The following is a 24,272-nucleotide window of genomic DNA, read 5'->3' as shown; positions in this document are numbered from 1 at the left end:
CAATATTTACAAGTTAACAGAGCACAAAAAAAGAAGTTACAAATAAACACAGAGGAATGGGAGCACTGTGATAGGAGCAACCCAATAAACTAAACTACCTGAGGGTATGCAGGGAGGACAAAAACAGTGTTATCCTACAGTAAAGAACTTTGTTTATTGCCCCAGATGACCCTGATGGTTATGAAATTCTGTGACTAAACTAGCTTTCAGATCTATTTTAATATTGGCACTTAAAATGAACATCTATTCGATTTTCTAAATGGAACATAGATATTCTTCAGTAGAATTTAAGGCCTATTGATTAAGCGTATAAAACAGCTTTCCTGTTTTCTTTATCCCCTTTTTATGGAATCACCATGAGATCCACAGTTACAAAGCTGTTGGTGATTGAGTTTCATTCGTACAATATTCCAGCTCCCAAACCTAGACCACGCTGGCATAGTTTTCCCACCCACCTGTGTCCCCAGATCCTATCACCCTTGCCATCACCTGCTTCTCTCTCTCTCTCTCTTGCTCTCTCTCTTGCTCTCTCTCTATCTCTCCTTTCTCCTCCCTCTCTCTCCTCTCTTCTCACTTTCTGTCTCCTCTATCTTCCCTCTCTCTTTCTCTTTCTCCTCTCTCTTCTCTCTTCTCTCCCTTCTCTCTTTCTCTCTCTCTCTCTAAGACAAGGAATGTGAAAGAAATTCATGTCATGGAGGGCCCAGGTTCTCTCAGATCTATGACAAAGGTAGAGAGCCTCAAAATCTCCTTTTATTACCATCCTACTGTTCATACTCTAAAGGGCTCAATACAGTGATGTCATCAAAAGAAGTTACTGTTAGGGCGCGGAGTGAAATCTCCCTTTGACAACAAAAAGACTCCAGAGACTGCAAATAGCAAGCATGGTTTATTGTAAGACTGGCTATCCAGGGTCCCACCGCCTACACAGACACGCAGGTCTGGCAGGTTGGGTAGAAGATCCCGAACTTCTTCAAAGGAGATCTTATATAGGCCTTCACCGACCGTTACAGCAGAGACCGTGCATTTCATAGCCAATAGATTTGTAATAACAGATACTTTCCTAACCAATCCAATTGAAGGTACATCACTTCTTAGCCTGTGGTTTAAAGATCAGCATTTGCGTCAGTGCTTAGGAATGTCCTGGTTTTTAGGGCAGTCCTGGGTCTTGCAACATGGGTCTTGTGAGAGACATCCGGTTATCTGGTCTGACCCCCACCCTTCGAGTACCTGTATCTGAATTCCTTGCTCAGGGGCAGAAAAACCAGTTATTTTGCAGTGCAAGCTCCTGTAAAGTGAATCTGAAAAAGCTTATCTAGACCTGTTCCTTGAAAAAGCAGTTATTTTGCAATGCAGGTTCCTATTAAGCTAAGCCAAATTAATTCTTGTGGTGGTCCATTTTGGGCCTGTCCCTCACAGCTTAAAGGAAATGTTCTGCTTCATCCAAACCAGTCAGGACACACGAGAAATCTCGCCTATTTTCACGAGTCCCTATGTTCCTGCCTTTTGTACAGTACAGTCTACATGAATTCATCCTGATAGCTCAGTGCAGCCCCAATGATGAAGTGGCAGTCACACTGCCACTTCCACTTCTGACAAATTTCCAATCATGGATCAGCCCTCATGGTCCTCATTGCTACTGTTTTCGGGTATTAGTCTCTTTCTATGTTTTAATATTCCACAAATGATTGCAATCATTCTATGTCTGTTTTCCCCTCCCTTTATTTCTTTCACACAGCATCCAAATTCATGACTTCATTTCTTTCTTAGCATCTACGTAGTATTCCATTGTGTAGATGTACCATAGTTTCTTTATCCAGTCTTCTGTTCTTTGGCACTTTGGTTGTTTGCGTATTCTGGCTATCTTGAGTAGTGTTGCAATCAAAGTGCAAATGGCATTTCTGCATTGTGGTTTGGGTCGCTAGGGTATATTCACAAGAGCAGTATTCTTGGTTTATATGGAAGCTCAATTTCTGTGAGGAATGCCTGTAATGTTTTTCAAAAAGTTTGTACCAGTCAGCATTTCCACCTGCAATGAATGAGAGTTCCTTTTTTCCTGCATCTGTGCCAGCACTTTTTGTTCTTGTTCTTTTCTCTGCGATGTGAGATATCTCATTGTTGTTTTGATTTGCATTTCCCTGATGATTAGTGATGTAGAGTACTTTTTATGTGTCTTTGTCCATTTGCATTTCTTCTTTGAGGAAGTTTCTGTTCATTAATTCTCCCTATTTTTTGATGGGGTTAGATGTTTTTTTCTGGTAAAGTTTTACCAGTGACTTACATATCTTTGATTATAGCTCCTTAACAGATGGGTATTGGGTAAATAACTTTTCCCGTTTTGTGGGCTGTATTTGTATCCTGGTCATCATTTCCTTTGAGGTGCAGTTGCTTTTTAGCATATTGTAGTTTCATTTGTTTATCTTTGCTTCCACTTGCTTGGTCAGTGGTGTTTCATCTTTTAAGATGCCTTTAGCTTCAATGTCATGGAGAATTCTGCCTACATTTTCTTCTGCATAACTTATGGATTCATGTCTGATACTAAAGTCTTTAATCTATTTTTATTGAACTTTTGTGCATGGCATCAGAAAGAGGTCTGAGTTCATTTTTTGGCATGTAACTGTCCAGTTTTTCCAGAACCACTGATGAAAAGGAAAGGCTTTCCTTTCTCCACTTCATATTAATGCTCCTTTATCAAGGATTAAATGATCATATATTTGAGAGTTTGTGTCCGGATAGTCAACTCTATTCCTCTGACCTGAATGTCTATCTTTATTCTGTTAACACTGTGCTGTTTTAATTACAAGCTCTTCGTATTGCTGTTTGAAGTTGGAGAATGTGATGCCTCTCATCTTCTTTTTCCCAAGGATCACTTTAGCTATCCATGAGGGTTTATTGTTTTACATGAATTTCAGGAGTATTTTATCTATTTATTTGAAAAATGTCATAAAGTATCCTATGATACTTAAGGGGACTGCATTGAATCTGTACAATGCTTTGGGGAGTATTGCTATTTTAGTAATGTTAATTCTCCCAATCCATGAGCTGAAAATGTTTTTCTATTTCCTTGTGTCCTCTTTTATTTCTTGAAGTAGTGTTTTGTAGTTTTCTTTGCATAGGTCTTTCATCTCTTTAGTTGAGCTCACTCCAAGGTACTTGATTTTCTGAGGCATATTCGTAACTAGGATTGTTTTATTAATATCTCTTTCATTATTTGTTTATAGGAAATCCATGGACTTTTGCATGTTGATTCTGTAATCTGCCACTTTTCAAAACTATTATTTGTAGGAGCTTTTTGTAGAGTGTTTAGGACTTTCTAAATAGAGTATCATGTTATCTGCAAATAGTGAAAGCTTGATTTATTCCTTTCCTATCTGGATGCCCTTGATATCTTTTATTTTGTCCCACTGCTATGGCCAGCACTTTCAGTACTCTACTAAATGGAAGTGCCAAGAGTGGGCAACCTTATCCTTTGCCTGATTTTAGAGAAAAGACTTTTCTTTTCCCGTTGATAATAATGCTTGCCATGCAGTTGTGGTAAATGACCTTAACAATATTTAGTAGGGCTCTTTCAATTCCCATTTTGTTGACAAATTTTATCATGAAAGGGATTGGATCTTGTCAAATGCTTTCTCTGCATCTGCTCATATGATAACATGGTATTTATTTTTTCTCTTATTGATGTGGTGTATTATGTTGATTGACTTACAAATGTTAAACCATCCTTGAAACCCCAGCATGAACCTTACTTGGTGAATGGTGTGTGATTATTTCCTGAGTGATTAGATTCTTTTTTTTTCTTTTTTGGTCACATTAAGAGATGCTCATGGGTTACTCCTGGCTCATGCACTCAGGAATTACTCCTGACAGTGCTCAGGTGACCATATGGGATACTGGGAATCGAACTCAGGTTGGCTACGTGCAAGATAAACACCCTACCTACCTGCTGTGTTATCATTCCAGCCCCAGATTCTTTTGGCTAGTATTTTGCCGACGATCTTTGAGTCTATGTTCAACAGGTATATAGGCCTGTAACTCTCTATTTTTGTGGTTCCTCTGTATGCTTTTAGTATCAGTGATATTTGCTTCATAGAAACTCTGGGAGTGGTTCTGTTTCTTGAGTTTTCTGGAAAAGCTTGAAAAGAATTGGCAGTAGGTCCTCTTTAAAGGTTTGGCAGAATTCATGAAATTTATGTATAAGTGGTTATACATGGAGAGTATCATGCTAAGTGAAATGAATCAGAAAAAGAGGGAAAAACATAGAAGCACTGCACTCATTTGTGGAATATAAAATAAAATAGTATGAGACTGACACCTAAGGACAGTAGAGACAAGGGCCAGAAGGATCGCTTTGCACGTTTGGAAGCGTGCCTCACATGCTGGGGAAAATTGGAATGGAGAAGGGACCGCTAAGTCAATGATGGTTGAAGGGATCGTTCAAGATGGGAGATGTGTGCTGAAAGTAGACTATGGACCTAATATGATGGCCTCCCAGTATCTGTATTGCAAACCATAATACCCAAAAGGAGAGAGAGATAGTAAGAAGGTGCCTGCCACGGAGGCAGGGGGTGGTGGGAGAGATACTGGGAACATTGGTGGTGGAAAATGTTCCTGGTGGAGGGAAGGGTGTTAGATCACTGTCTAACTGAAACTTGATCATGAAAGCTTTGTAACTATCTCACAGTGATTGAAAAAAAAAAATTTAAGAAAGAAGGTTCAAAAGAATTCAATAGTGAATCCTTTGGGGCCTGAGCTTTTGTTCTGGGCAAGACTTTTTATTACCATTTCATTGTCCTGGATAGTAATAAGTCTGTTTAGATATTTGAAATCTTCTTGGTTTAGTCTTGGGAGGTTAGAGCAATCCAAGAATTTACCCATTTCTTCTAAATTCTCCTATTTTGTGGAATAAAGTTTCTCAAAGGAATCTCTGATGATCGTTAGAATTTCTGTGGTTTCTGTTTTGACGTCCTGTCTTTCATTTCTGATTTGGTTTGTTAAGGTTCTCTCTCTTTTTCTCTCTCTGTCTTTGTGAGTCTTATTAGTGGTTATCCATCTTGTTTGATTATTTTTGTTAAAGAACCAGCTCTTGATTTCAATGAATGTTTGGATTCTTTTTTGGGGATTCCGGCTTGTTAATTTCTGTTCTGTTTTATTATTTCCTTCCTCCTGCCTGCTTTGAGCTTTTTTGGAGTCATTTTCCAAGATTTTAAGCTGTGAAGTCAAGTTATTTGTGTGGACTCTTTCTTCCTTCCTGATGAATGCTTCAGAACTATAAATTTTCTTCTTAACACTGCTTTTGCTGTGTCCCACAAATTCTGGTAGCCCGTGTCCTCATTCTCATTTGTTTACAGGAATCTTTTGATTTCCTCTCTGATCCACTGGTTGTTCAGTAGTGAGCTGTTTAATTTCCAAATGTTGGATTTGATTCTTCGTTTCTGTGTGTGATTAACTGCTATTTTCAATGCATCATAGTCTCAGAATATTGTTGATACAATTTCTGTCCTCTTGATTTTATGTCTTGGAGTCTTTTTATTAGGGTCTATTTTAGCTGTACCTTTTGGGCTTCCTCAGTCTGGATGCCTGCTTTGTCCAGCTCTGGAAACTTTTTAGCAAATGATGTCTCTGACTGTTACTTCCTCACTGAGGTTGCCTTCCTGTCCCTCTGGGCCTCTGATGATTCTTATGTTCTTCCTCTTGAGATCACCCCAAATTTCTCTTGTGTGCTGTTGATTAATTTTGAGGTCTTTTTCAATCTTCTGTTGTTGCCTGGTTCTTATATTCTCCATCTTATCTTCAAGCTCACTGATTCTGTCTTCAGCTGTTCTTACTCTGCTGTTGAGGGTTTCCATTGAGTTTTTCATTTCCCCTACCAATTTTTTAAATTCTGACATTTCTTATTTCTGCTCTCATATCCCTTATCCTCCTGTGTTTTATTAGATATCTGGTCCAGTGTTTATTTGAGCTCATTAAACATCATCACCATTTCCTCTCTGATAAATTCTTTATCAAAGAGATTATGTAAGTGGATATTCCTTGTTGAGGCTTCAGGGATCCTACTCCATCCACTCTTCATGGTGAGGTTCTGTGCTGTTTCCCATGATACCTGTAGTAATCTGGAGGTTATTCTTACCAACACATTGCCCACACTGCCTGGGAGTACTCTGGGGGAACTCAGTGGGTGGTAGTCTCTTGTTGTGCCATCTAAGATATTCTCTTTCAGTTTGGTGCTCCTGTGTAATTGTGTGGAGTCTCTTATGCTGATTCAGGAAATGCATTCTTTGGTCTGAACTTACTGCTACTCTTTCAGGTTCTCTTGTTTCTTGCACTCACCACTACATTTTCAGATTTGGGGGAAATACTGATTGGAGTAGGACCTAATAGACGATTAGCCTATTGTGGTTGAATAGCCAGGCTGCCCTTGTGAAGGTTCAGTATAAAAGTTCAAATGTGGATCTTATGAGATATGGAGGGGAATATTAACAAGCCACATTAGTGGAAGGTGCTTAGAAAAAAAACACACCCATAGCTGATGTGACATGTGGGAGAAGCCAAGCATTAGCGGCATTTAGGGTCACAGAGTGTTTGAGCCCCACTGGCTTGCTCACTTGCTTGAAAAAAGTTCTTTCCCATGTTCATTGCATAGGGAGGTGATCTATAGAGTACCCACACAAGAAAAGTTTCTACCTGCTGAGTCATCTGCATGGATGTGCCACACTGAAGACCATGCCCACCAATCGTCTCTTGTTTTCTTTTTTATGATTATTTTTAATGATTTGGTGTGACCCACAGCCAGAAATACTCAGGGGCTATTCCTCATTCCTGCCTAGGTAGGAACCCTTGTGGTTTCTCAGGGGAGCAGATATGTTGTAAGGCATTCACCTAGGATCTGCTGCATTGCATAGCAAGCGCCTTACTCCCTGTACTACCTCTCTGGTTTCTTGTATTTTTAATAGGGATCTGCCTGTGAAGCTCCGGTGGTTTGGGAACCACTCCCGGTGATTCCCAGTCTGCGATGTGGTCCTCATGGGTCAGTGCATGGACACACCAGGACCACCACTGGCAGTGTTCTGGGGGGCCATGTAGTCCTGGCGATCCAACTTAGGGCTTGCACGGGCAGACACTCAGGGCTTCCAGAACTGTGTTTTCTGGTTTTGGTCCTGGGTGATAAATGTAGGACTCTCACCCATATACCTTCTGAAATGCTATTTTTGTATTTTACATTATTTCATATTAAAAATTTTCTAATATTGGCAGTATTAGAAAAGGTCATTTTCTAAAATGTTGGTGGTTTTAAATTATTGGGGAATATAAGGGATTGAACCTTTATGGAAAGAAGTTAATTAGGGCCTGCCGAGATAGTACAGTGGGTAGGGTGCTTGCCTCACATGCATCCAACCCAGGTTCTATCCCCGCATCCCAGAAGGTCCCCAAGCACCACCAGTAGTTATTTCTTGAGCACAGAGCCAGGAGTAAACCCTGTCCATCACTGGGTGTGGCCCCAAAACAAAACTACACTAAAATCAGTTATAGAAACCCAAAGCATATTTGTAAATAAAGCAAGCTGTAAGGATGTCCAAGTGAAAATTTCCCTTATTGTCCTCTACTGCTTTATCAAAAAGCACCTGCCACTATGAATAGTTAAGTGTGTACTTATGTAGGTACTTTGCTCTCTCTCTCTTGTGCCTCCTCTATTATATAGAAACAGAATAACACTGTATCTTCTGTTATAAATTTAATTTTCAGAAATTGGAAATCTTGAATAAGAATGGTGGCAGCATGTATAACAGTCAGTTTCCGATTTGTGGTATTAAATTCTTCTGAAATTGCCTCATTCTTTCTTTCACATTCCTAATAAGTAGTTCTCTACTAACTATCTATGTAGTTGAGAGTAAGCATCGAGACTGGCATTCTAAAAATTTCAGCTCTTCTTTCATTGGGTTTGAGGGATCTACTCGTGGGAAGGAGACTCGAAAGGGAAGAGAGAGAGAGAGAGAGAGAGAGAGAGAGAGAGAGGTGAAAATTCAATTATCTGCCCAATTCTGTAGCCTCTGCCCAAGAGCAGCCTCTGTTGGGGTCTCAAGGTAGTACACCTCAAAAGCAAAGCTATGAGAAATTTGTTCTGATCCTTTCATCTAGCTCCTGTACCTGGGTGGAAAGTGATTACCCTAAAACAGGGGCATCTTTGAGACAAGCGCTACATGCTGTATGCCAGAAAATTGCCCCTTCTTGTATCAGTTTTTTCTGGTGCTGATTTTATAAGATCAGGAAATATCTGACAATAAGGTCCATAAAATTAATGTTTGCAGAACAGTTTATAGATCAATAAATACTGTGACGTGGTCTTATTTAACTCTCACGACAATTCAGGGTCTACATTATGATCTTAGTTTATGAGAGAAAATTAAGGCTGAGAAAAATGAGAAGACTTTGTCTACATTAGTGCTAGACCATCTGTCAAGCGCCATGGTGTGGCTATAAATTTTATGGCATAATTACAATGTGAGTGCATGTGTAAAGGGTGATTTCTTGCCAACAAAACAAAGTGTTCCAAATAGCCCCCACCTCATCACACATCAGGAGTAGCCCTGCATTTCTGCAAGGTCCTCCATCCTTTCTCTCTTACCCAGACAAACTCCTGTGGGGCAGCGCTCACATCCATAGGAGTCAGAGTCTTGTTAATGAAATCCATGGCAGCACTGCCAAAAGTGCTTTGAAAAACCACAAAGTTTTTTAAAGGAGGCAATTTTCTCTCTGCAAACATTCACCATGTGTGGACTCTAGTAAGACTCCTGTTGTCTTTTTTTCCGCCCTTTGGGTGGGGGGTCATACCAAGCATTGCACAGTGGTTACTCCTGGCTCTGCACTCAGGAATTACTCCTGGTGATGCTCGGCGAACCACATGGGATGCTGGGAATCGAACCCGGGTCGGCCGCATGAAAGGCAAATGCCCTATCCACTGTGCTATCGCTCCAACCCCTCCAGTTGTCTTTTGTCCTGACGATGATCCCCATTAGAGAGGAGCCAGTGCTCCCATTCAGCCCTTCTCTTCTACTTCTCATGCACCTATCAGAAGAATATTGTGCCTAGGGCATGAGGGATGAGCAGGAAAGGGGAGAAAGTCAACCCCTGCTACAGTCTATGGAACACCTCAAAACTTCAAAAACGGGAATCCACAGTAATTAATCATAAAACATGACGTGTGTCTGGTTACAAAGCCAAGAAGCATTGAAAGCTCAGGTTAGACTAATAATAAGACACTTGCCCTTCACATTCCGACATTCTCAGCTCACTTGAGTTTAAAAATAGAATGGAGGTAAATGGATATAGAAGCTATTGGCAGGCCACACAAGTGAGGTCAGAGAATGGACAACCACTCAAAAGCAGTTTCATAATGTGTGTTTGAGAATAGCCTGTGCTGGGATGAAGGGGCTCTTGAGTTTTAGGCACTTATATTTCTATTATAAGAGTTCATGTCTACCAAGTCTTTTTAAGTCTTTAAAACAAAAAAAGGCAAATCCATCTTCATTGTTGAAATGGTGAGTGTTTTTCTTTTGTATATTGATCTTTAATCAGAATCATTTGAGCAATAGGGTGTCTAAACCAGTAGAGACATAGGAAAAGCAGAAGTTAAGAAAATTCTAGGCTTTACCAGTTCCAGTTCAGTGACTTTTTTTTTCTTTTTGGGTCACACCCGGCGATGCACAGGGGTTACTCCTAGGTCTACACTCAGGAATTACCCCTGGCGGTGCTCAGGGGACCATATGAGATGCTGGGAATCGAATGCGGGTTGACTGCGTGCAAGACAAACACCCTACCTGCTGCGCTGTTGCTCCAGCCCCTCAGTGACTTAATAATCACAGTCATTTCTGCTCTGCTAACTTCAGCTTGTCTGACCCCAGTGGTCACAAAGTGGCTGCAGAAGCTCCCGAATCATGTCCTCATCTAACCTTGAAGTGAAAATATCTAAATTAACCTTTGAGGCAGAACTGCTTTTAGTGCTCATTTAGAAGAAGGAGAAAAACCTTTCTCAGAAAACTTGAGCATCTCTTCCTCTGTGTTTGCCTGGTGAGAATCATGTCGCATTCCCATTCCTAAGCCAAAATCATAAAATAATGGCAAAAATAATCAAATTATCATGCTTCTCTTAGATCGAACATTCTGCTTGGGGGAAGGAGGGGCTGTGCCTGCCCTTGCACAGCTTCTCTTGACAACAGGAACAAAATGAGGGTTTGTTAGCAAGAAAGAATGAATAAGGGGAGCAAATAAGTATCACCTGTAGTACTGTAGCACTGTCCTCCCATTGTTCATCGATTTGCTTGAGTGGGCCCAGTAACGTCTCCATTGTGAGACTTGTTATTGCTGTTGTTGGCATATCGAATATGCCACAGGGAGCTTGCCAGGCTCTCCAAGAGGGGCGAAGGAATTGAAGTATCAACTACTCAAGAAAATCATTAGGGGGCTGGAGTGATAGCACAGCGCGTAGGGCATTTGCCTTTCACGCGGCCAACCAGGGTTCCATTCCCAGCATCCCATTTGGTCCCCCGAGCACTGCCAGGAGGGATTCCTGAGTGCAGAACCAGGAGGAACCCCTGAGCATCGCCAGGTGTGATGCAAAAAAAAATAAAAAATCATGACTTTGTTTTACTTTTATCTTTCTAGGTTCTGCCAACATCAATGATCGAAGCATGCTGGGAAAGCGTGACAGTGAAATGGCCATCATTGTGCAGGACACAGAGACAGTCCCCTCGGTGATGGATGGAGAAGAGTACCAAGCAGGCCGCTTCGCTCAAGGTCTTCGGCTTCAGTGCTTCAGGTGGGTTTTGTGAAGCCAAGTCTGCCTGGGTCCCAGTGCTGCTTCTTGTCCTTAGCACATGCTGTCTTCTCCTGCCTCTCCTGGGTCTCAAACTGTCTCCCAAAATGCAGCATGGAATGTGCCCTTGATGGGGGAAGGGTGGGAACTGGATGAGGTGCAGCTATAAGTTTTCTATTTAAAAGTTTTTATTATCTTCATATGTCATAATAAAAACTAGTATTTGAATTGTATTAATTGATTTAGACCAGGCCAGGTCAAACCATCTAATGTCTGTAAGATTTCTTACAATTATTTATTTTTTTAAGTGAAAACAGATTTTATTTGGAGGCTTTGAGGAAGGGGATGAGGGAGGGAAAGGGAGAAAGAGCAAGGCACTCAGAAGAAAGAACACAGGAGGTGTCTCCAAGGATGAACAGAGCCCCAGTACACATCTCAAGAAGGGAGATGAAAGCGGCACATGAACTCAGACACCACATGTGCTCTCAACCAGGTGCTCACAAACAGCACATGGGTTTGGCAAGCATATGCGCCCAGTGAATTCATTCTAAACCTTATTTATCATTCATTTCTCTTTATCATTAGTTTTTGGTACTATAGAACTTCAAGGATATAACTTCGTTCATCTGTTTGTCTTTAAGACTCACCACACCCATCACAAAATTCTAAAGTTCTAGTGTCATCTTACTATCAGAACGATCCTTCTGGGCTGGGGATATGACTCAGTGTTAAACCACATAAAACTGAACCCAACGCATGTGTGAAGCCCTGGTTTCAGTCCCCAGCACTATCTGTACATACACTCACACACACACACATGCATGCTCACACACAAACACACACACATGCACGTGCACACACTTAAAGCCCCTTTACATATTCTTCCTGGCCTTCCCCATTTTTCCCCCCAATATCCACCATAATTCATTAATTCTAAGTTTTTGTCTTTTGGGGGATTTTTTGCACTTTTTAAATTAACCCTAGTTATAGACATTCAACATGAATCAAACTATCCATTAATTCTCTTTCTCTTCCCTCGTTACTTCGTTTAACATAATCACCTCAAGGTCCATCCGTTTTATCCCAAAAGAGATAGTTTCAAGATCTTAATTAGAGTCACATTCTGTACATCTCCCATATAGTCAAAGGAGATGCACAAACAAGGAAGATTGCTGATATCTACAATGAAGGGTTTCTAAGTTTTATTTTGGGGGAGGGGCTCCCCAAGCAATGCTGATGGGGCTTGGGATCATCTGGGTGGTTCTTGGCCAATCTTATTAAGGATCCAAGGATACTGTGCTCTTCAGGCCCTGTGGGGTTGAGAACAACCAGGGTCTACCCTGAAAATGTCCAGTGGGCTGTGATCCACATGTCTTGATGACCTCCTAGGCTACATCAGATGGTACTTGATGGCCAGGGGATCAAATAGATCTTGCATGTATCTTCCCAGCCCTGAAGAGTAACTGAATTTTAAATAAATCTTTGGTCAAGCAGATAGAATACTGCACCAGGAACACAGTCTCTGTCCCTGAATACATCCTTCATTCAGTTCATTGTGACTGAAAACTTTCTAGGTCTGGATTATAACTGTATTTGCTCCTACCTCCTATAGTCTTCCTCAGCAACAAGTGATCCTTCTAAAACTAACTCAAACCCTGTTCTTCCTTACATTCACTTTGCAGATTTACTCTCTCCTCCCACTCTCACTTTTCACTTTTCTCTGTGCTAGAAGGCATGCTGAGCCCCATCCCTCCCCCTCCCCCCATCCACACATAAATCTTGCACCTGGGAACCTTGACAAAAGGTCACAGCTCTGAGTCTAGAACTGTGCTTGTAGGGCAGGATTTCCCTGCAGGGAGCTACAGTCAGTGCTCCTGATGAAAGGCAGTCCTTCTTTTTTTCATACTTCCCCCCAGTTTATTTAAACAGCATGGTTTACAAAATTATTCATGATGCATTTGTTACAGGAATTCAATATTCCAACGCCAAGTCCATCACTACTGTTATCTTCCCTCCATCAATGTCTCCATTTTCCCAACCACCCCAAAAGCCTGCCCCCATAGCAGGTCCAAACTAATTTACTTTACATTGCTTGCTATCACTAATGGGATTATCAAAAAACACTTCAGTAAAAAAAAATGTGAAAATTGTATTTTACCATCAGGACATTAAGTCCTTGTCTGAGGGTTTACTGGGATCTTGTTTAGTTGTTTAGATGAGCTTTCTGTTAATGTTTTTGTTCATCAAGTTTAGTTGGCTTCTATGTTGCATTCCCATACAGTCTCGTGTGTTCCTACTTGGATGTTTGTACTGTAGAGTTTAAAGTTGTCCAGAAATTTCAGAATATTTAACTGGGCAGTGATCTTACATAGTAGTGGTGGTGAAATGTGGGGTGACTACCGTAGATTTTTTTAAATTTTTTTAATTTAAAAAAATTAGTTAAAAAATGACAGTACAGTTACAGACTTACAAACTTTCATGCTTGGATTTCAGTCATACAATGCTCAAGCACCCATCCTTCCACCAGTGCCCATTCTCCACCACCAATGTTCCCAGTATCCCTCCCCCCCCCAAGCCCCCAGTCCTTCACATACCCCCCCCCCACCGCCTCTGTGACAGGCACAATCCTTTTTACTCTCACTGTCTTTTGGGGTGTTATAGTTTGGAATTAAGTGTCCATCCTGTTCTGTCTATAGTTTACTTTCAGCATGCATCTCCCATCCTCAGCAAACCCTCCGAGCATTCTTTACTTGGTGGTCCCTTCTCTATCTCAGCTGCCTTTTCCCCCCAGCATGTGAGGCCAGTTTCCAAGCCGTGGAACAATCCTCCTGGTCCTTATCTCTACTATCCTTGGGTGTTAGTCTCCAATTATGTTACTTTATATTCCACAAATGTATGTAGTCATTCTATGTCTATCCCTTCCTTTCTTACTCATTTCACTTAGCATGATACGCTCCATGTCAATCCACTTATATGCAAATTTCATTCTTCAAAGCCAGTGTTTCCTTGCTGAATTTTAATCTCGTTTATCAGAGGTGATAAAGCAGTGTTGAAATCGCCAACTACTATTGTGTTGCCACCAATGTCCTCCTTAAAGTCTATTGGCAGTTGTTTTAAGTATTTAGCTGGTCCCACATTGGGTGCATATATGTTTAGGAGTGTGATTTCTTTATGTTGTGCACATCCCTTGACTATTAAAAAATGGCCTTCACTGTCCCTTCTAAGTATTTTCAGCCTGAAATCTATGTTGTTGGATACTAGAATGACCACCATGGCTATTTTCAGGGAGTTGTTTGCTTGCAGGATTGTTTTTCATTCTTTGGCCTTGAGTCTGTTGCTCTGACTGTTCAAATGTGTTTCTTGTAGGTAACAGAATGTTGGGTTCAGATTTTTAATCTATTTTGCCACTCCGTGTCTCTTAATTGTTACACTTAGACCATTGGCATTGAGAGAGATTATTGTCCTGCGGTTTTGTGCCATCTTTCTGTTTGTTGTGCTAGTAGGGATTTTACCTGTCTTGTAACAGCCCTTTTAGTCCTTCTTTTGAGGTTGGGTTTGCATCTGAAGTTCCTGAGCTGTTGTTTATCCAGGAAGTAGTGTATTGTTCCTTTGAGTTTAAGTGAGAGTTTAGCCTGAGGAAGCATTCTTGGTGAAGCGTTCATTTCATTGTTTTTTCCCTATATCCTACCTTTATCTCAGGCTTGGAAGTTTTTCTCTAATAAGTTTGCTGTAAATCTAAGGGGTACTCTCTTGTATGTGATTTCCTTCTTTGACCTTGTTGCTTGCAGTATTGTGTCTCTATCCATGGTATCTGCGATTCTATGTCTTGGAGTCTTTTTATTAGGGTCTCTTTTAGCTGGCACCCTTCAGGCTCCTTGGATCTGGATGCCTGCATCCTCCAGCTCTGGGAACTTCTCAGCAATGATTTCTTTAACTGTTGCTATTTTATTGGGGTTGCCTCTCTGTCCTTCTGGTACCCCGATGATACTATGTTGTTCCTCTTGAGTTCATCCCCTAGGTCTCTGACTCAACCTAGCGCTATTTTGAGGTCTTTCCCCATTGTTGCCTGTAAGCTTCCAACAGCTCATCTTCAAGCTCACTGATTCTGTCTTCGACTGTTGTCATTCTACTGTTGAGGGCACCACTGAGTTTTTTTTTTTAATCTACTGAATCCTTTATTAGTGACACTTCTGTTTGTAGCTTTCTTTTTTCTGCTCTTATTTCTTCCTGTGTTTTCTTGGCTGCCTGTTCCACTGTTTCTTTCATGTTCTCCTTTAATTTACTGAGTGCCTGTTCCACCATTTCTGAGTGCTTTTAACATCTTCAACATTTCATTTCTGAATTTTTTTATCAGAGAGATTGTATTTGTGGGTATTCCCTGTTGAGGCTTCTGGGCTCTTTTCTTCATCCTCTCCTCATGGTAGGGATTTGTGCTGATTCTTCATGTTGTTATGGTAGTATGGAGGTGGGACCCTCCGTTTCACTATAAGTATGCCCCTCTCTATGCAGGAAAGGATTCTGGATGAGCTCAGTTGACGGTAGTTGCCTTTTTCCTTTTCTAGAATACTGTCTTCCTCTTCAGTGCTGCTCTGTGACTTACGTGAGGCCTCTAGTGAAGCCTCAGAGGATGTGTTCTTTTATATTAGGCTTGTACAGCTTCTTGTGTTCACTGTTACTTTGGTGAGATTGGAATAGGCTCGTGGACCATTGGCCTAACATGTTTGAGATAAACAGGAAGTTCTCCAGAGAATTAGGTAATGGAGATTGGGATGTGAGTCCAGAGTGCTGGGAAAAGGGAAAATAACTGCAGCTGCCCAGAAAATCACGCCCCCTGCCGCATTGTAGGTCCTGTGGGTGCTGGAGGTATTGCCGTCTGGGTTCAGGTTGGGTTGCAGGAGGTGAGTAGGTCACTGGCCAGGGAGGTCCGCACACCTGCTGGGGGGAGTCGAATGGCGTTGGAAGTGCGCAGTGGTTCTTGAAGTCCTGTGTTTGAGCTGTTCCAGCTCTCTCTGCTCAAGGAGCTCTACAAATCCATCCCCCAATCTGTCTTTGTTTCCCACTGCCTTTATGCCTTTATTAAGTGCCTTTCTTCCTAGTTGTTTTGCCAGTGAGAGCTTTTATCAAACTACTGATACTTCAATTAGCTTCTACTGTTAATTTGTTTAGTTTAGCAGGGACAGGTTTAAAATTAGTATCCTGTTCATCAGTGAATTCATCATCAGAAGTGCTCACTGCGACATATATAATAAAAAAAAGCTAGAGATAAAGAAATTCTTTTCTAAAATTTGAAACTTGAGCATTTTCTAAGTGGCAGTCTTTTATTAATATGGATTCTTAAAAATTGTATTAAAGCGCTGTGATTTACAAAGTTATTCCTAGTTGAGTTTTAAACATACATTATTACAATGCTGATCCCACCACCAGTGTCAACTTCCCTCCATCAATGTTCCCAGGTTCCCTCCTGTAGCCCTTCTTATATTTGGCTCTGCTATTCCTTAATGCCACCTTTGTACCTGAATTCCTTGACCTGGCCCCTGTTGCTTGTCATCTGTCTTTTCTCCCCCCTCCCCCCACCCACTTGTTCTTTCCCTCCCCTCCCTACTCTGGGGCTAATGTTGGTGGACTTCTTATTTTTTACTTTCTTGCAATTAAGACCTATTTATTACACTTATTTTTTTCTCACTTTTTTTTTCATTTTTATTAGTGAAACACCATGAGGTACAGTTGTAGACTTAACAAATTTTTGTGCTTGGGTTTCAATTACACAATGATCAAATACCCATCCCTCCACCAGTGACCATTTTAGGTTGGTGGATTTCTTAACTTTCTAAATGTATAACTATTATAGTGTCGGAGGGCTTCTATTTACATCATTTCATTGTAGAACATTTTCAACTGTAGAAAAGCAAAAGAATTAAGAAGCAATGATGATATAAAAGAAGAAAAAAGTAGCTTCATTTTTATAATCCAGTGCTGACCATTTCTTTTTAGGCAGGTGGGGAGGGTGGACTGGGCTCTGCTTGGCTTTTGTGTTCAGGGCCCATACCTGGCTCTGTGCTCAGGAGTGGTCCCCAGCAGCATTCAGAGAACCATATGTGGTAAAATGTTAACAAATTAACATTTGAAGTAAATTATCTTACTTTTTTCCCCATACATATGTATTATTTTACTATCTTACTATTATAATTAGCTCTCACAGCTCTATAGAGTAAAAATTCTGTTACACTTTTCCATATCTTTATATATATTTTGACAGTTTACTGTACTAAAGCTTATGAATATGCCATCATTCCTTTCATTAATATCTAATAAATAGGTAATTTTTTTTATCACGAACAGAAAAACATTTGTATAGTGATAGCATCTTGTTTTTTCCATTGTTTCTTTGGCTAAATTTTCACAAAATCCCTCTGTTCTGTTGAAATTCTAATGAGTTTCAGAGGGTTTTATTCCTTAGTCTTTGCTGTGTTCTATTATTTCATTTGTTTCTCTTCTGCCCATATGCAAGAATTTTTATTTTTTGTTTGTTTGTTTTTGGCTTTGGGGCCAGGCCTGGTGTCTTATTCCTGGCTCTGTGCTCAGGGCTCACTCTTCCAGGCTTGGGGGACCATATGTGGTGCTGGGGATTGGCAAGTGCCCTACCCACCGGACTGTTGCTCCAGTCCCATAGATGAAAATTTCAGTTAATTAAATATCTGAGTTTTGTTGTTGTTGTTATTGTTGTTTTTTCCCCTTGGAGGGGTAGTGGCCTCCCAAGCCACATTCAGGGGCCTCAGGGCACTCCCAGCAACACTCAACCTATTGTTTAGGCCTTTCAGCATTCAGGTGCTCAAGCCCAGCTCCTCTGGGGGCCACCAGAGTTACTCCCACTGGTGTTCCTGGAAGCTGTCTAGTGGTGAGAGTCAAATTTGGGACTTCATGCTTGCCAGGCATGTGCCCAGGCCTTTGAGATATTAATCCTCCCCTCCCCCTCCCATATGTTTAAAATAGTATTCCCACCCCTAAATAAAGTGAATCAAATTTAATTTCTTCTAGTGTTTGTTTGGTATAACTTTTTGTAGCGTTTTTAAAACGTAATAAATGATATTCTTTTACCTTCAACTAAGCAACTGACCTGCAACTGTTGACTGCTCTCCTCATAATGAATGGCACATCAAATTCCCACTTTCGAACTTATCTCTGACCTCTCCATTAAGTTCTACCACAAGTTTACTGTCAAGTCAACATGATACTGTTTTCATTTTTGTATCTATTCCCCTTCATACTATTTTTTCCATATATTTGCCCAAATCAGTAATCTCCAGAATCGTGACTCCTTTTATTTTCTATTTTATTTGTGAGGAGTACCAAGCAGTTCTCAGGAGACCTGGGACCCCTCTAGGTGATTCTTGACCAAATTGGGCAACAATTCAAGGCTTAAGGATGCAGCACTACCCTTATCCTGAAGTCCTGGGATTTCCTGGGTAATCCAGGCCACACTTTGTGGTGCTCCCCCAGTGATGTCTGGGGGGACCATCTGTAGCGCCAGGGATAGAGTCAGGGTTGGCCATGGGCCAGTCCTGCACGTGAACCCATCTCTCTGGCTTCTTGACTGCTTTTAAATGTTTTTCTGCAGGTAATTCTTATAACTTTAGAATCTTTATTCAAGTTCTGTTGTTTCCCCTCATTCCTTCTCTCTGCTGACTTGTTGCGAGGAGCAGAGTTAGCATGCATGCTTGGTTGTGGGCGTCCCACAGGGGTGCATGCTTGCCAGGGGCTGCTCCTTTGGCCGTGCTACACACACTCTTGACTGCAGTATGACTGGAATACCTGCACTGATGAGGGTCCTGGACAGCAAAGCTGCCAAAAACAACCAGAAGAGGTGTTGGAACTCTACTCAGTGCATGTGATGGCACCAAGGACTGAACTTTTGCTATACCCACAAGACAGGCACTGTGCCATTCTCTGGGACCCTCACAGTTTTCATTTTCTTAAATTGGAATTATACCAGACTTATAGAGTCATTAATATATTTTTTTAAAACCATCTTTGTAGTATGAAGACTTTCTATTGAATAACAATGGATGAACTTCAATTTATTTAAATTTTGTTTGTTATTCAATAGAAATTTGTGTTTTTATTATCTGGGAATTGTGATGGTTGTTCAATTATCACTAGAGTTTTAGTTTCATCTTTTGTGCTGACTCTCTTCATTTTATGCTAAATTTACTCCTAGGTGCCCTGATACTTCCTGGAAATTTTCAAACTGCCTTAAAGCAGCAATTGTTTTTGAACAATCATTTTCATTCTGTCTCCCAATGCAAATGCAGGAAATATATCTAAAAGCACCACAAAAAATCTTGTGTTGATTTTAGATCTTTTTATTTGGAAATGTTCTCAAAGATAAATATTGCGGCTTAGTGCACAGCCATTTTCTCACTTAAAAAATGCAGCCTCAATCCATTTTCCATCTGGGCTATTTCTGAATAGAAATAGACACATTTCAGTGTGAAGTCAATTCTAAGTGGAATCAGCCATCAGGGTACTCACTGACTGCCATAACTGTGTGCTGAATAGTTCATTAAACTCTAGAAAATTACCCAAACTTTAAAGATGTAACTATCGCTCACCAGAGACCATTATCTACACAAGTCAAGCTTAGAATCCTTTAAGGCACTAGACATGAGGAATGGAAGAACAAAAAATAATTATCTGTAGCTTTTTTGCTCTCTCAGAAATACACAAACATAAATTGCCATTTATACAGGTCAACCTGAAATCAAAATACTTTCCTCTCACATCTTAGTCTGCCAAAGAATACACAGAGTCCTCCATATTATTTTTGTTATGAATTTTAATATAAATTTCTTACTATAAAAAGCCTCATGGGAAATAATTTACTACTAGATGTTATTTGTATAGTTATTTAAATCCTTTTCCTTGCCTCTTCTTTTAATTTAAAAGCAATGTCATAGACATATTCTTTTCGTTTGGTATTCAGTTTGTTAGACCTGACCCAAATCAAAGATATTATTATAATTGACTTATTGTCATAATTTGCACCAACTTTCAGATTTGATGCAGTAAAATTTTGCTTTGGGTCTACATTATGCACAAAATTTCTGTGCGAACATTATTCCTTAAATCCTTTTGAAAGTTATTCCTGTGTCATTTGAAGGAGACACTACTTGAAGTAGAAATAGGATTTTGAGGATAAAAACTCTAAGAATCATAATGAACTCCTAGTACCAGAGCCATTTATTTTAATGAATTTTTACATGTAAAATAATTTGTAGAAACAGTGTAGAATCATGAATGTGAAATACCATTTTGCCCCTGGAAAACAGGCTGAGATTTTTCAGGACTTAATAAATATCAGTGATGACTGGGAGAAACAAGCATAGTTAATAACATCTAAGCTGAAACAATATTCCTGAAGTAAATTTTACATGAACTTTGACACATAAATTTTAGTTTTAAAATTCACTGACTGAGATAATCATGGAAAATTCATACATATTAGATGATTATATTGTGGTCATATAACATTGTTCATACTAATGAAAAGCTAGGAACCATCCAAAAGGACATAATTGGTTAAAGTTTTTCATGATGAGGAATTCGTCCATTAGAAATGATGGTGCAAAAATATATGTATTTAAATATAATGAGGATAACGATATAATCTCCTCCACGTTGTTAAATTCAGTGATAGTTATTTCTCTTCTGAGATTGACACAGTTCCCCTGTACTTCTTTGCATGGTTCTAGGGCTGCACAGCCTCTGACTTAGTTTCAGCCTTGCTGGCTCTTTCTCTTCTCCACTGAGGTTGAGGTGCTCCCTGTCCTAGCCTCTATTTGTACTTGCTCAGTTTAAGTGAAATGGTTTTGTGAACACACACAGAGAGACACACAAGTAACTGGCAAATTTTTGTCTCCAGCCAAGTCTACTTTCTCAAAACCCAGATTCATTTATCCAACTTCCTACATAGCGTTGCCACTTGAATATTTAATAGATGACTGAACAAATTTAAAATTAAATTCCAGGGCTGGAGAGAAAGTTTTGGGGGTAGGACATTCGTTTTGTATGCATCCAACCCAAGTTCAATAGCAGGCAACCCATATGGTCCCCCAAGCTGGGCAGGAGTACTTGTGACTGCAGATCCAGAAATGACCCTTGAGCACTGGTTGGGGGAGGGGAAGAAAAGTTAGGAGGAAAGCGAGGAAGAAAGGAGAATGAGGAAAGAAGGAAAGATGGTAGGGAAGGGCGGGAGGGAGAGTGAGAAGAAAGAAGGGAGGGAGGCAGGATGGAGGGAGGCAGGGAGGATTTTAATATATTTTAGGTAACATGGTTACATAAGTGTTAAAATTTATGCTATTGATGTACAAAATTACTGCAAATCTCTCACCACCAAAATGCCCACTACCCACAACTCTCCACCACTGTCCTTATGTCCCATTCAGCCCATTTTCATTCCTATTTGCCAAGATTTTCACCATCTAAGACCATATTACAAGGACACTCTTGTAACAAAATGAGTGTCTTTCTCTGTCCAGTAGTTAACTATAGTTTTCGAGCACAATAAAAACATAGTGGTTTGTGTTTGTGTGTTTTGGAATTTCGGTTACATACAGATGGCCAAGGTGTGCACATGGGTGCCATGTGGACGTATGCACATACACTTAGTTTCAGTAACTTAATTTGATTTTTTTAAATAAATGAGTGGGGGAAGATGTATTGTTTAGTGCCTAGATTTGTTAGGCACTCAAAACAATACCTGTAGCAAACTGCTTACTCACTTTGGAGGGCATTTTATTTCAGGGTTGTCCTTGGATATCTTTCTGACCCAAGTGAGGATATTCAGGATCCAGTAAGCGAAAAATTCTTTAAGGAAGTGTGGATTTCCACAGCAGCTCGAAATGCTACAATTTATGACAAGGTAAGGTTTATATATTTCTCTTAAATTTAATCTTAGCACAAAAACCACATCATTACTTCTACAAGTTATTGGTTCACAATATTCTCAATGAATATAAAAATCAATAAGCTCCACATTATAGTGAAATGCTTTCTTGAATTAAAAAAAAGCAGAAAGTAAAAAAAAATCATGAATTATTTAAAATTGAGAACTCAAGGCCACATTCAAACATCATTTATATGAAGTATTCTAAAATACAATTTTAAAAGTACAATAAACAGCCTTTTTGCATCCTGGATTAGAGAGTAACATATAAGAAACATTGAGGGTCAATGCTATAAATCTGAACATGTATCATATCTTAAATGTACCATATCTGGACTATGAGAGTGACATTGTATTTGTGTAGGCACATGCTAAGATTTTCAGAAATACATGTTGAAGTATTAAGAGATAAAGCTTGATGATGTCTGAGTGCCCCTTAATTAGCAGAATAAGTACATAGCTGATAACTTTATAGAAAAGGTAATTGTTCAAAGTTAAAACTTAAGAAAATTATGTGTTTCCTCTTATATTATCTCATGTCCAAGTAATTAGCTGAATAATGTGTTACATCAGTAAAATTCCTTACCAAAGTTTTGGCATTAATTGAGGTGGAAAGGGGGTTAGTGACTTATGTATATGAGATAGAAAAATATATTTGATTTTTCAAATTAAATCTAGTGGTCTCTTTGTGGCAGTAGAGAAACAACTCTTCCATCAGGTGTGTTCAGTGACATGAAACTAGTACGTGTTTCATAAAAAACTTAAGTTTTGTCTCTGGGAACAAATATGCTTCCAAAAGGGTAAAATGCTTTCTTTGAAACTTATCCATTTACTTTTCTTATTTTAATCAGGTATTCCGGTGTCTTCCTAATGATGAAGTACACAATTTAATTCAGCTGAGAGACTTTATAAGCAAGCCCATATTAGCAAAGGAAGATCCTGTGAGAGCTGAAGAGGAACTGAAAAAGATTCGTGGGTTTTTGGTGCAATTTCCCTTTTATTTCTTGTCTGAAGAAAACCTACTCCCTTCTGTTGGAACCAAAGAAGCCATCGTGCCTACTGAAGTTTGGACTTAAGAGTACAGCCCTTTGCAGGCCACGCCTACCATCTTGGAGAGTTCACTGTGCAGTGACTTTCTGGAGACCTCAAGCCCAAGCCAGCTGGGTGCATTCTTGCAACTGAACCGTTCACCCTTTGAACTGATTAGGAAGGGCACAGGCTTGATGAAGAAAAGACGCTTCTTAGCAGCAGATCTTCATCATTCCTCCTTCCTAACCTTGTGAAGATGGAATTGCATTCTCATTTGGGACAGATATTCGACAAATTAAACACTTTTTTTTTTTTTTTGCTTTTTGGGTCACACCCGGCAATGCACAGGGATTACTCTTGGCTTTGCATTCAGGAACTACTCCTGTCGGTGCTCAGGGGACCACATGGGATGCTGGGAATTTAGCCTGGGTCAGCTGCGTGCAAGGCAAACGCCCTCCCCACTGTACTATCACTCCAGACCCTGAAACACATTTTCAAATGTTATGTCTATATCAAATTTGTATGAGATTTAGGAACATAAAAGTGTATTTTCCTTTGCTAACAAGAATTGATCTGTAACTGAGACATAATTTGCCAAATCTAAACCTCCTCTCATTCTTTCTCTGACCTCATTCATACAGCTGATTTCTGCTGAACCTGTCCTCATGTCATAGTCTATACAAGCGCTGTTTTATGTACCGTTTATTGACTTAGATATTGTGATGTAGTTTCAAGATTCTTCAAGGTCACATGGAATGCCTCTGCCCATCTTGTGCTGAAGTAGTAGTGTTTACCCAAGCAAGGTGTGGGCATTATTGCTCTTCAGGAACTGAAAGAACGAGTTAGAGTCTTGTGAGCATAGCAGCCCCCCCACACACACACACATACACACATACACACATGATAGGCACCTCTGATAACATTGACACTATATATCATGACACCATGGGGCAACAGGAAGAAATTAAATGCAGTTATTGAAACAGATGTTTCACTGTACCTTCAAAGGCACTGACTAGATGTGTCCTTTGGATAGGGCCCAGCTGATCAAATTTGAAAATATGTGTGATATTTTATTGTGTGCTAACTGTTAAAACTCTATAGTGTCGGTAGGGATCTGCTGCAGATAAGAAAAGGTGATTGCTATGGTCTTGTGAAATTTCCTGTCTTCTTTGGCTTGCTGGATTGATTGAAATTTGAGTTTCTGTATTTCAAAATCAAACCAGTGAGTGCAATTTGCCTTTCAAGAGAATCAGAGACTTTGTAACTCCTGCAAAGGTTAATAAATAGTCTTACTCTTATTTGACATTCAGCTCTCGAGCTACATTATCTTCTAGAAGAAAATTTAACTGGTTGCAGAATTCACATTACTTCACTTGCATTATTTAATATACATTAACATTCCACCAGAGCTTCTAAAGAGGTGAGCATATTTATCAATTCGCTTTATTCTATTGTCTGTAAATCGTTCTAGAAATGTGCTTTCTATATTGCATC

The 24,272-nt window shown here is 39.9% G+C and overlaps 1 protein-coding gene across 2 annotated transcripts in view; it reads left to right on the top strand.

Moving 5' to 3' along the window:
• The window catches only part of PLD1 (phospholipase D1), a 226,047-nt gene extending 202,996 nt beyond the window's left edge, over positions 1-23,051 (top strand). The window contains exons 25-27 of one of the 2 annotated variants that reach the window (XM_056110701.1): positions 10,654-10,807; positions 21,605-21,722; positions 22,598-23,051. In XM_056110701.1, coding sequence (XP_055966676.1) covers positions 10,654-10,807; positions 21,605-21,722; positions 22,598-22,822 — 497 coding nt within the window. In that variant the 3' untranslated portion in view covers positions 22,823-23,051. The remainder of the gene's footprint in view (positions 1-10,653; positions 10,808-21,604; positions 21,723-22,597) is intronic. The other variant, XM_056110700.1, reaches the window with a different exon arrangement.
• Positions 23,052-24,272: the final 1,221 nt, after the last annotated feature.

Source organism: Sorex fumeus, unplaced genomic scaffold (genome assembly GCF_029834395.1).
Source record: "Sorex fumeus unplaced genomic scaffold, SorFum_2.1 ptg000010l, whole genome shotgun sequence".
Taxonomy (NCBI): Eukaryota; Metazoa; Chordata; class Mammalia; order Eulipotyphla; family Soricidae; genus Sorex; species Sorex fumeus.
Note: the sequence above shows the minus strand (reverse complement) of the source record. Positions and strands in the feature narration are given on the sequence as shown.